A 12,703-nucleotide genomic window follows, 5' to 3' on the forward strand; every position below is an offset into this window, starting at 1 on the left:
GCAAAGCAGTGATAATGAGATCACATTTTGGTAGCACTTAGCCAGACCCAGTCTGATTGTGACTGTGACTTAGTCACAGATTGACTAGCTGTGTGACCCTGGGCCAGTCACTTTACCCTGTTTGCCTCAGTTTCCCCATCTGTAAAATGAGTGGCAGAAGGAAATGGCAAACCACTCCAGTATCTCTGCCAAGAAAGCCCCAAGTGGGGTCGCAGAGAGTTGGACATGACTGAAAATGACTGAAGTGAACAGAAAGTACTCACATGCATCATCTCATCCAGTCCTCACCAAAAGCAAAACAAAACAAACAAAAAGAAAAAAAAACCTTTTGAGGGAGGTGTTCTTATTTCTCCTAATTTGTAGATGAAGAAAGTGAAGCTGGGAGTGCTTAGGTGACGTGCCCAGGGTCACATGGCTATGGGAGGCAGGATTTGAATGCAGATTTTTCTAACTCTCTAGTCCAGCCTTCTATCCATTATACCAAATAAGGGCAGTCAGGGGACCTGGAGTCAAATGCCAGCTCTGTCACTTCTGGTCTTACTTCCTACATGACCACAGACAAGTCCCTTACCCACCCTTGGCCTCAGTTTCCACAAGTGTAAAACAGCAGGGTCGGACTGGAGTCTCTCTAAGATTCCCTCTGGCTCCAAATCCATGAACAGAAGCCACTCCCACTACTCTGGGCCTCAGTTTCCTCAATCGTAAAAGGAAGAGATTGTGACTAGATCTACCTGGGAGGTCCTCTCCAGGTCTAAATCTAGGGAAGTATGAACACAAGTCAGTTACACCCTCTCTGGGCCCAGGTTTCCTTATCCAAAAGTGAGGGGTGGGGGCCTTTGACCAGACCACCTCTAAGGTCCCAGCTCTAAATCTGCGACTTAGATGTAGTTTTCCTGACTCCCTGTTCTACACCCTGTGCATTCCTTTTTCCCTTTTTCAGCAAGCCCCAGCCTTGCAGATGAGAGAAGGAAGCCCCTCCTTCTTTTCTCTCTTGTCTCAAAGATTAAGTGACATCAGCTCAAGATTTATCAAAGGTCAATGTGATTCTCAGTGGATCTCTAAGTTTAGGGATGATGGGATCATCTGGCCACCCATAACAATAATGGACTCTTTTTAAAAAAAATCTAAATGCAAAGACACGTGGTCCAAGGAGATACTGAAATTTTAGACACAACAAGAGCCCAGGTTTGGGATTTGGCAAAAGCACCAGCCAGATGGGAGCCATTCCCTGACAAATTGAAGGTCCCCTGATTCTGAATGAACCCAAGCCGCCCTCAGCTAATCAACAGAAACATGCCTACGTTCTGAAGCTCGTTGTCATAATTATATTTTTGGCACAGAATTTTGCTTACTCCCAAGAACATGCTGGCTGTGTCCCTTCGCAAATGACATCAGAAAATCCCCCAACTGCTGGCCCCACCATTCTAAGTGTATTTGAATGTTGCCCCGCCCCAGAACGTTGTAGTTACATCTATGTCTCTCTGTGGGTGTGCACCCCCGCACTGGGGCCTCCTTCTGGGCTGAATCGATGAGCCCAGAGACCCTCTACCCTTCCAAGGGAGCATAGACAGATGGCTACCAGCTTTGGAACAGCAATCCCAAATGGTGTCAAAAGCCCACAGTGAAAGGGCTCCTATCAGCAGGAGATTTTGTCGGCGCTAGCCATTAACTTTGCTGATGAATAGAATTGGAATCCTAGATTCATTGATTCAGAACACGCTCATTTTACAGATGAGAAAAGAGTCTCAGAAAGGTGAAGGGATTCATCCAGAGCCACATAGGCAGCCTTGCCTTATAAGGTGTCCCAGTCCTAGCTATGATTACCCACAATCTTCTTTTTCAAAATACACTGAAAGTGGGAGAGCTGGGTTCGAACTCAGCTCCTGCCCATCCAAAGCCATGGCCACCTCACTCAAGACATCTTTGTATTATGTACAATATTTGGCTCCTTTTGTATGCTCCCACAGGTGGACATGGGGATGGAGGGAGTAGTTTTGAGCAAAATTCATGAAATAAGAGAATTACAACTAACAAAGGCCCTCCCCAGCACACTGTTGTTGTTGTTGTTGGGTCATTTCCAGGCATGTTTGACTCTTCTTGGCCCCATTTTGGGGTGTTCTTGGCAAAGACCCTGCCCAGGTTTTCTGTCTCCTGCTTTTAGCTCCAGGGCAGGTTCTTTCTTTCAACCGTGTTGACCGTTGGCTGTCATAAAAGCAATGGCTGATTTTAACACCCCTCTTTGACCCCAATTTCCTCACCTATTAAATGGGAGTGGATGGAAGAAATGATCTAGATAGAGGAGACGGTCACTTCCAGTCCTAATTCTTTGACACTGACTTCCGAAATTCATACCTAAGAAAACCACATGAGTTTCATTGATTAGTGATCATAATGAATCAAAGTCAAAAACGTTTATTAAGTGCCTACTATGTGCCAGGAGTTGTGTTAGGTGTCAGCATACAAAGACAAAAACAAGACAGAAGGCTTTATTCACAAAAAGAATCCACCAGAGACCAAATTTATAAGCCAAAGTAGACCTTAGAGATTATTTAGTTCAGTGGTGATCAGTAAGGATTTATTAATATTAACTAGTTAATATTTTAATAATTATTAATATTAATCATACAATTAACATATTATATGTTAATATAATGTTGTATAATCTATGATTATATGTTATAATGATATAATGTTATTACACAAATAATAATTATTATTAAGAGCCTATTATGTGCTAGGTACAGTTTATACAAAAATAAAAAAGAATCTGTCACAGGATCCTAAATTTAGGACTAGAAGGATACATTAGATGCTATAAAGTCCAACCCCCTCATTTAAATATGAGGAACTGAGACCCAGAGGACTGAATGACTTCTTCATGATCACATGGCTAGGGTCTAGCAGGCCTCAAGCTCTAAAGTGGGATTTGAACCCAGAGAAGAGAACCATCTCCCCTATACCCTGACACCCCCCCCCCCTTAACCTCATGGAGATTTCATTGTTTCAGGGAAAGAAAAACAACACAAAACGTACACACACACACACACACACACACACACACATATATATATTATATATATATATATACATATATATATGTAAGTATATTCAAATGTATTCAAAAGAAATACAGGGTCATTTGATAGGAGAGATGTTAGAGGTACAGAGAGCCATGAATGTCCGATGGATGAGGATTTGTTGCGTAGCTTTTGCATGTGCTGGGGATGCACATAAGATGGGTAGGCAGCCCCTTCCCTCGAGGCATCAGAGAGGACAGAATTGACCTGCCTATGGTCACACAATGTGTTAGAGGAAGAGAGAGGACCAGAAGTCAGGTTTCCTGGTCCTTTGTTTAGTATAATAATAATAGGATGTTTACAAAATACTTTCTATCCTTGAATGAAGGTTGGAGTGGAAAAGCCACTAGATGTGATGAGGCCACTAAGAGTGACCTTTTTGTGCCTTTATTGACTCACTTGGAAGTCTCTGCAATCCCTCCCAGCATCCAATCTATAATTCTATGCTCTTGTATGAGCATCACAGCATCCCTGTAAGAAGGAGCCACAGACCCTATGAGCTCCATTTTGTAAGTGAGGAAACTTGGGTGAGAGTAGGGAAGTGACGTGCCTGGGGTCTCTGGACTAATACAAGAAGAGGAGGGTCTCCTGCCTTGCCCACCTGTACTCCATCCCCTCTACCAGGCTTCCTGTCACTGTAGTCTGGCCCATGAATTTGTTTTCTCTGCCATGGACATCAGACCTTCCTTAACTCCTGCCCCTTGAAGAGTTAGGTGTGCAGGTATGACATGCTGGTGATTCTCCTCTACTGGGGATGTCATCCGGCAGCCAACCTTAAACTGTGACATAAAACATTCATGTGAACGCATGTGCCTGTCCGCGAGGATAGGATGCTCACCTGTCAGGGCATCCATTTGTTCCCTGAATTTTCCATAGCCTTTAATTTCACCTCTTTGGGTCTTGTTTCCTGGTCTGTAGCCTGAGAGATGGCAGGCTCATGTATTAGGAGCTTTGGGATCAGCAGATGGAAACTCCACAAGTGCACCATATTTCAGATAAGACTTTGGTGCTGGGCCAGGAGAACACATAATGTAGCTCATTGAGGTGATTTGGCTGCTTGCAGCAGCTTCTCAAGGAAGTGAAATTCTTACTGTAAAATGGGTCGGGGTGTGCCAAAGGCGGGAGCCAGCCAGATCCAAAGTGCAGCCCAAACAATGGAATTCAGAGCTGTTTTCTTAAGGAAGGGGCAATCAACAATTCTGAGTGAACATTGAACAGAGAGGGTGTGACTCAGGACCCGGCTGGAAAAATAAATGGAAATAAATTCCAGCACTCCTAAACCATCAGAGAAGGCAGAATTCTCTGTCTCTCCATCTTTCTCTCTCTCTCTTTCTCTCCTTCTTCTTTATCCCCTTCTCATCTCCCTCTCCCTCTCTCCAATGGGAGGAAGCAGGGGATTCTAGTTTATAGACTTGGAAAATGTTGTTTCCCAGTTCAAGAAATGAAAACAAGTCACCAAGCACCCAGTGAGATGAAGAAAGGCCACCGTTTCATAGTAAACCTGGTCAGTTACCTTTCATCACACACTCAAGACTAAGGGAGACTTTGACCTTTCCTTAAGAATTATTTTCTGTTTTCTGAATCAAAAAGCTTCTACTTAGCATATGAATATCTGGCAGTTTTGATTTTTGACAAACTTAATTACTTTGTGCCTTCTACAAAGTATGTGGTAAGTGTTGCTATTGAGAAAGTATAGATTTGGAGCTGCTGAAGATCATGCTGGAAAGATTCCATTTTGTTGACCAGGAAATTGAGGCCCAGAAAAGATAGTTGATTTCTCCCAAGTCACTTAACATGAAGGAAGTGTCAGAGTCAGGACTGAAACCCCAACTGGCCCCTGACTCCAAAACCTTGGCACCTGCCCCAGTCCCCAGGCTGCCTCTCATCTTTTCTTTATCCTTGATCACTTAAGGAACATTTGTGCGACCAAGAATCCTATCAGATCTGAGTCTGGTCTGAAAAATGAGTTTCTCTATGGCTCATGCTATTATTTTAAAAAGGGAGCAGTGATGAAAAGACAAGGCAGACTTCCCAAGGAGAGAAAGGGTTAAAAGAAAGAGGGAATGTGCTCTCCAAGGTAAAAATAAATCTTCACATACATGAAATTGAGTTTTCCCAAATTTCACTAAAATTGTTAAGTGTCAGTTTGGAGTGGGGGGCATTGGACTTGATGTGACATTCTTCAATCATCTCTATTTCAGGTCAGCCCAACCTCCTTTTGTGAGCTGCTTCAGATCACAAGAACAATTTCCATATGTAATCAGATTTTTTTTTCATTGTCAAATAGTTATTTTGGGTAGCCAGTTGTTAACTTTGAAAGCTTTTCAGGAAGTATAATATATTAGTATAAAGTATAATGTTAGAAGTTTCATTGACTAGCTTATTGGAATAGTTAACATCAGAAAATTCAATCAATCTTTTTTTTGCTGATAACATTAGAAAAGGATACTTAAAAAGATAAAAGTAAAAATGAAATATAGCCTTAGGGATCAAAATAATCCTATTTTATTAGTGAGATAAGTGACTGGAGAGCCAAGTTCCTATTGGAAGCATTTATGGAATATCTACTGTATACAGGCACTGTGCCAAACCCCGGGGATACAAAAAGAAGCAATGTAGAGAGAATGCAGTGACCACTGTGTTAAAACTCATGCTGTGGGCCAGACGGGGGATGGCACACTTAGAATTCCTGCCACTGGGGAGACTGATGCCGGTGGATTGATCGAGTTCAGGAATTCTGAGCTGCAGTAAGGTTAAAAGTCAATCAAGTGTCTTCATTAACTCTGGTACATTTCTGGTAATGGCTCATTAAATCTGGTTCATTAAATTGGTAAAGAATTGGAGTAGGGGAGCTACCAGGCTATCTATGGAGAGACAGGCTGGCCCAGATAAGACATATAGAATCTCAAAGCTTCCATGCCCATTGACAGTGGCATCCAGCCTGAGCAAGATAGCGAGACCCAGTCTCCAGAAAAACCAAACAAACCCCAAATTACCAAAATAAACCCGTACTTTACGCTTCAGGAAGAAAATTGTTCAGGTTCATGTGAGCCATTGTTTTTGGCAAATTGTGAATGGACATCAGCCAACGATAAGGCAATCATTTGTCATGATCGTAAAATGGAATTATCCAAAATATTGTCCAGTTTGAAGTTAATTTTTATCAAGTGGAAGCACCTTGGATTCGGCCCTCTGTTACCCTTGCCTGTTTCTAAGATACCAAGGATGCCAACAAATATTTTAAAAATGAAGAACATGCTTTTCCTTTATGGGTCACTATTTAAGCTCTGTTCACACAGGCATAGTGAGAGTTGAAGCAGTTTATTTGAGTAAATCAACCAAAAACATCCCAGTCACTCAGCAGGTATTTATTAAGCACCTACTATGTGCCAGGCATTAGACCTACCACAATCGGTATTTTGAGGGAAATGGGAGATATAAGGGCACTTCATGGGTCAACCTTATGTGGTTGATTCAGAGCATTAAATACTTCTTCTTCCTTTGTCTTAATGTGTTGGCCTGACTGCTCCAGTAGGTAGGCTGGGATTCGCCCTGAGCGGCCTCTGTCTGCCTGCTAATTGGAGATCAGATTGCTTTCCTTTCAACGTTCCTTTCAACCAGAGTGGTACATATTTCTTGCTTCTGACTTGGAGATCTGATGGTGAATTAATGAGGCAACTTCTCCTCTGCACTTGTCAGTTTGAAGGCCACCAACCAAGCCACATAACTCATCCAAATTCTGTTCTCTGCCCTGCCATTCACCTCTTCAGTCATTAACACCAATCGGAACATGTAGAGCTGGTGGAATAAAGGCAAATTAATGATGATGCCTGGGAGCCACTGTCTGGAGAGTGTGGAGGCCTCAGTACAGTTTACCTTGTCTGATAAAAGCCCATCTCACGTAAATGAGGTGTTGGAAAGACCATGTTTAATTCAATTCAATGAAGCGTTTATTAAATGTCTATGAAATTCTAGGCCCTGAACTAAGCCCTGGAGAAACAAAGTCAAAAATAAAATGTTCCCTTCCCTCAAAGAGCTTACGTTCCATTCAGTGGAGGCAACATATCTACAAGTAAAGACCAATTTTAATAAATACAAAGTCATTTCAAGAGGTGTAGAACAGTAAAATAAATCCGGTATCTAGGAAACATAGAGGATAAGGTTGGACTCATTTCCTATCCTGTACAAGCTTATGTGTAGACATTTATTTGCATGATGTCGCCCCCATTAGATGTCAGCTTCTTGAGGGCAAGGACTTTGTTCTTCTTTTTTATCCCCGGTGCTTAACACAGTGCCTGGCACGGAGTCAGCTTTTAATAGATGTTTATTGCTTGATTGACTTGAATCCTGACTCAGACATTTACCAGCTATGAGCCCCTCTTGATAAATCACTTAATCATCCTTGGTTTTCTCATCTGTAAAATGGGGGTAATGATAGCACCTATGTCATAGAATTTCTGTGAGAACCAAATGAGATGATATTTGTAACGTGTGTTACAAACCTTAAAGCACTATAGAAAAACCAGCTCTGATTAGTAATAAGATTAACAGTAATGTCATTATTAATAATTTAAATTTATAATTATAAGTTGATAAGATTAATAATAAGTAATGGTAATTATTAAATGGAAAGGCCACATGTGGGAGGTAGCCCGCTTGAGATGTGCTTTGAAGGGAGACCTGGGTTCCATGAAGCAGAGGTGAGGCGGGAGTACAATCCAGGCAGGGAAGACCAAAGAGATGCATGGGAAAACTAAAGGAAAAACTAAGAAGCTTGTTTGAGTGGAAAGGCAAGCAGATGGATGAAAAGCCTATTTTTCTATGACTTCTAGTTGCTGACTTGTTTTCTTCACTTTGTCTCCGTCACTCAAATCCTATGGAGTGAAAACAAAACAAAACAAAATGCAGAATGCAGAAGCTTGCTTGTTTGGGGCATGCTTTCACTGGCCTTTCCAATAAGGCTCTGACTCATTTTCTTTCCAGAATGAAGTTTCCATGTTGAAAAATGAGGTAGCCCAGCTGAAACAGTTGCTGTTAACACATAAAGACTGCCCAATAACTGCCATGCAGAAAGAGTCACAAGGCTATCTAAGTAAGTAACTGGCTTATTTTCTTTTTCTGACTCGTCTCATTTCAGACTCCTCTTTTTGTAGCTCAGTATTCTCAAAAAGGGACTCAAAAAATAAATTTTCCTATCCATATAGAGGCCAAGCTCGAGATGGGGTGTAGTCAGACCATTCTACCCTGGTGAAGCCTTCTTCATGTGCCAAAACACTGGTGGGAATCTTGGCCCCTCTCCTCATAGGTCTGGCTGAGTTTGCCATGAAAATCCAAGTTGGGAAATCCCACCCAGCTTCCATTCTCTTGTGTGGCCAGTAGAGAAACACTCAGTTGCCAATGGACTGCCGAACGTTCCAGATGTTGCTTTGGCTTCAAACAGCTTAAGGTTCTCCAGGAAAGATGGAAAGATGGAAATGGGAACCACATTTTCAGCTGAGTTCCTTTATTCTGAAGCCCCTATGGGAAGGAGGTCTTTCTGCTATAGCTACCACTAGTTCCTACCTGGCCCTTCAGAGGCTTGAATATAAATTAGAGAACTGAGTAAGTTAGAATAGAGGAAGCCACACATCCAGAGGGTGGCTATGATCTGAACCCATTTCCTACCTGGGCTCCCCACATCCGCACAGCCCAATCGAGTTCCTTCAGACTTCCCTGTATGGTGCAATGGAAAGAATGTTATCTATGGAGGCAGCTGGCCTGGGTTCAAATCCAGCCTTTTTTACTTACTGCCTGTATGACCTTAAGCAAGTCAATCCCTCAGGGCCTCTGTTTTCATCTTTAAATTGATGTTGCTGGTTTAGATTAGAGATGTCAAATTAGAGGCCCCGACACTCATGAATACCTGAACCAGATTAAAATGTACTGGCATATATTTAGCAAAATAAATAAAATACAATAGAATATAGATAATGTTAGTATGTGGTTTTCTACCTGTATAAAATGCTGCAAGCAGAGATCTTTGCACCCAGTTTAGTGGCTCCCTTTTCTACCTAAATATGACACCACTGGTCTGTATGACCTGAGAGCCCTTCAAGTTCTCTACATTTCTCAGATCTTATTTCTCCAACACAAAGTGAGAAGTGACTGGTGGTGGGGCAAAGGTCAGGGTATAATAGTTTAATATCAATATATTTTCAAATGAGTTTTTCATATTGAGCGACTACAATGTTCCTACCTCATGTGGGTCCTCCTCCCATCTTGGTAGCACACTTGACTATCTGCATATAACTAAGAGACAAGTTTGTATAAAAGAATTCTTTTCCTTATACTATTTTGATCATGGAGAAAGCATGGGTTTGTTGGCAGTTCTAAACTTGGAACTCACCCCCTACATCGAAGGGGTGTTAGGAGTAAATCTCTTTTATAGACATCAATGCCCAAGAGGCATGGACTAGTGGAGAGAGGGCTGGCTTTGGCATCAGGAAAGCTTGGGTTCGAATCTGACACCTGATAGGTGACTATGGACAAGTCATTTAACTCCTTGATGCCCAGGCAACTCTCTAAGACTGTAAGTTGCAGATCAGATGCTGATCTTTGTTGGAGGGAGCTGGGATAAGATCACAGACTTGGCTCAAAATAAATGAATAAATAAACAGATGTTTCTTTTTGCTTTGGTTTTTTTTTTGCCTGAACCTATGATCTTATGGTTTGGGGGAACTCCCACTGTGAGAGGCAGCCTAGCATAATAGAAAAGGTCTTGGATTTGGTATCAGAAGATCTGGATTCAAAACATGATGCTGATACTTACTAGTTGTGTGACATCCCTGCCCCACCCCCAGTGGACTCATCAGATAAAAGAACTGGCTGCAATGCTAAGGTTCCTTCCTGCTCTGGGATCCCATTCTCCACATTGCAGGTGTCTCTCAACTGTAACTTGGAGTCTTACAGAATTGTCCAAGGCACCGAAAAGTGAAGGTGCTCACCCTATTGTCACACAGAGAAGACAGGGTTGTAAGATGAGGAGATGTGATTTCTAGCTTGGGTCACAAGATCATAGATTTAAAGCTGGAGGTCATCTGATAACAGTCCCCTTAGTTTACAATTGAGGAAAATTGAGACTAAGATGGCTTAAATAACTTGACCAAGGTCACGCTTCTAGGTCCTCACAATAATAACAGCTAGCATTTATAATGTAAAACCCAATGTTCGGGGGCACTGAGAGCTTAGTTGACTTGCCCATAGTGTCACAATTGGAGTGTGTCAGGGGCAGGATGTAAACCCAGGTCTTTTCTGACTTTGACTGAGGCTAGCCTACCACCTGCTAAAGCCGCATTGACTCTGCCATCATTATTATTATTAACATTATTACGGCACAGCTCTGGAAAAGGAATTTGGAAACAGAGTTTCTACTTCCTTCCAAGAGAAACTGTTGAGAAATTCATATGCATCAATTTTAAAAAATGTTTCTCTAAGCCGTCTACAAGTCCATACAAGAATACCACAATACATTGGGGTATGCATATGCGTGTGTTTCCCCCAGGTCCCGAGAGCAGCCCTCCGGCCAGCCCTGTCCCAGCTTGCTCCCAGCAGCAGGTCATTCAACACAATACCATCACCACATCCTCATCGGTCAGCGAGGTCGTCGGAAGCTCCACTCTCAGCCAGCTCGCCTCTCACAGAACAGACCTGAACCCCATCCTTTAAGACTCCTGGCTTTCCCGTTGCTCCAGAGACAAGCAGTGTCAGCCTCTTCGAGAGCATCCTTTTTCCGCTAAGGGCATTTTTAGAATTAACTCAAACCTGGAAAACTCCTCAAGCCCTTCCAAGACTGGCTTTCATTCATTTTTATAGTTATTATTGAAACGTGTCTTTTATACTTAGTTATAAAAAAGGGAGTTATGCAATTAATATGCTATCTGCTTGGGAAACACTTTGGTGCTTTCTTCAACTTTCTGGTACCAGTTATTCATTGATAAACTGACCTCTTTCTGTACATAGTCGTGGCTTCAGTCTAACCCCAAGACCTCAGATCAAGAAAGTGGGTCAACTCCAACATTGGGCCCAATGGAATAATCCACTGAAATTCCTATCGAGGTAACTGGGGGTGGGGAGGGGTACATCTGGGGGAAAGCATCACAGCTAACATGGGAGAGTTGGCCTTGTGACATCCCCAGATTCCAAGGTATATTTAGAATCTTTTCACGGCTGCTGTTGTTGGTTTTTTTTCTTTTTTTCCTTTAAAAAATTATATAATACATGGATGTCTGAACAAAGTGAATAAAATAAAACTCACAAAAAATGCTCTCTAACATGTCTACCCCTTTTCTCTCTTTCATTACCTTGGCTTGAATTTTCTCATTTTCTCCCTAGCAAATTTATCTGTTGTCCTTCCCTGTCTCACCAGTGACATTTCTCCTTCCGTCTACATCCTCCTTTTTTTTCTTATTTCCACCTACTTCTCCCTTCTTCATCCCCCTTTTCTCCTCTCTATGAGGAAAAAAGAAAAAAAGTTGTTTTTAAAACACCACCCTTCTCAGAACGATTGGCTAGCCCTGGCTTTCAAGAGCCCTTCACCCACAGCTGGGGTTCATTTAAGCTCTCGGTTTTTACAAAATAGAAACCAGGAGATGTTTCGTGTGCCTGATTTAATGTTTTTAATAAACAGAGCAAGTTAAAGGCGGCCTCGCCACAGGTGAAATGCTATTGACAAGCAGCTGTGGGGACATTGGGAAAAGGAGCTTTGTTCAAGCCTGTATTGTGAGTCAATGCCCGATACGGGTAATAACATCACACCCTTGAATTACAACGGGTTTTATATGGCCCGTCTGTAACATTGAAAATCCATGTACTATATAATAATTCAGAGGGGCTCTATTCACTACACACATTACGTCGTTCCATCATCGACTGCTAATAGCCTGAGATTTATTTTTCGTTTTAAGCCTGTGAAACCGACTTCACCATCCTGATGGGAAAGGAAGAGTAACGTCAAGTCCTGGACAAAAAAACCAGTGTTTCCACAGGTGCTTCTCCTACTCTCCCATCACATGGAAAGTAGCCTTTGGCTCCAAGGCAGTTATACCAGGAGAATGGCGAAGAAGGTTCTCGGCAGAACCCAAAATGATTTTTCAATTTCTCATCTTGACGACTTGTGTGAAATTGCACCTTTTGTTGCTGCCCAATGAATCAAGGCTGGTCTCTTTGAAATAAGCTAGTTGGTGACACTAACTGGTGACGAGACTTTTTCAACAGGTGTTGCACTTCATCTCCATTTTTTTGTCTGTGGGTTTGTTAGCTTCTAAAGATCAGTACTATAGTGTTTTCTCAAAAGTTCCCCAGGTGATTAATGTGGTTTTTCCCCCTTTTCCTTTTTCTTCTCTCTCAGAGTGAATAGAGCCTCTTTGGAAGAACAAAAGAAAAGTATGAGAGTCACAAGTCATGATTTTAAAGATGGTTCATGTACTACACTTAACTCTTTATTGATATTTCTTTTTCTGACAACCCTTGCCATGTATACGACTGCTTTCAGAAGAAGGTTTTGAGTGTACCATGTAACTCATGACTTGATTATATAGTCTAAGAACCAAAAAAAAGAAAATTAAGAAAAAAATAAATGTAAAGGATTT

General features: G+C 41.9%; 1 protein-coding gene across 2 annotated transcripts in view; it reads left to right on the forward strand.

Moving 5' to 3' along the window:
- Nucleotides 1–11,179, forward strand: part of CREB5 (cAMP responsive element binding protein 5) — a 419,901-nt gene extending 408,722 nt beyond the window's left edge. For both annotated transcript variants that reach the window (XM_036760413.1, XM_036760412.1), the window contains 2 exons: nucleotides 8,061–8,169; nucleotides 10,618–11,179. In XM_036760413.1, coding sequence (XP_036616308.1) covers nucleotides 8,061–8,169; nucleotides 10,618–10,781 — 273 coding nt within the window. In that variant the 3' untranslated portion in view covers nucleotides 10,782–11,179. The remainder of the gene's footprint in view (nucleotides 1–8,060; nucleotides 8,170–10,617) is intronic.
- The last annotated feature ends 1,524 nt before the right edge of the window (nucleotides 11,180–12,703 follow it).

This window comes from Trichosurus vulpecula, chromosome 5 (genome assembly GCF_011100635.1).
Source record: "Trichosurus vulpecula isolate mTriVul1 chromosome 5, mTriVul1.pri, whole genome shotgun sequence".
Classification (NCBI taxonomy): Eukaryota; Metazoa; Chordata; class Mammalia; order Diprotodontia; family Phalangeridae; genus Trichosurus; species Trichosurus vulpecula.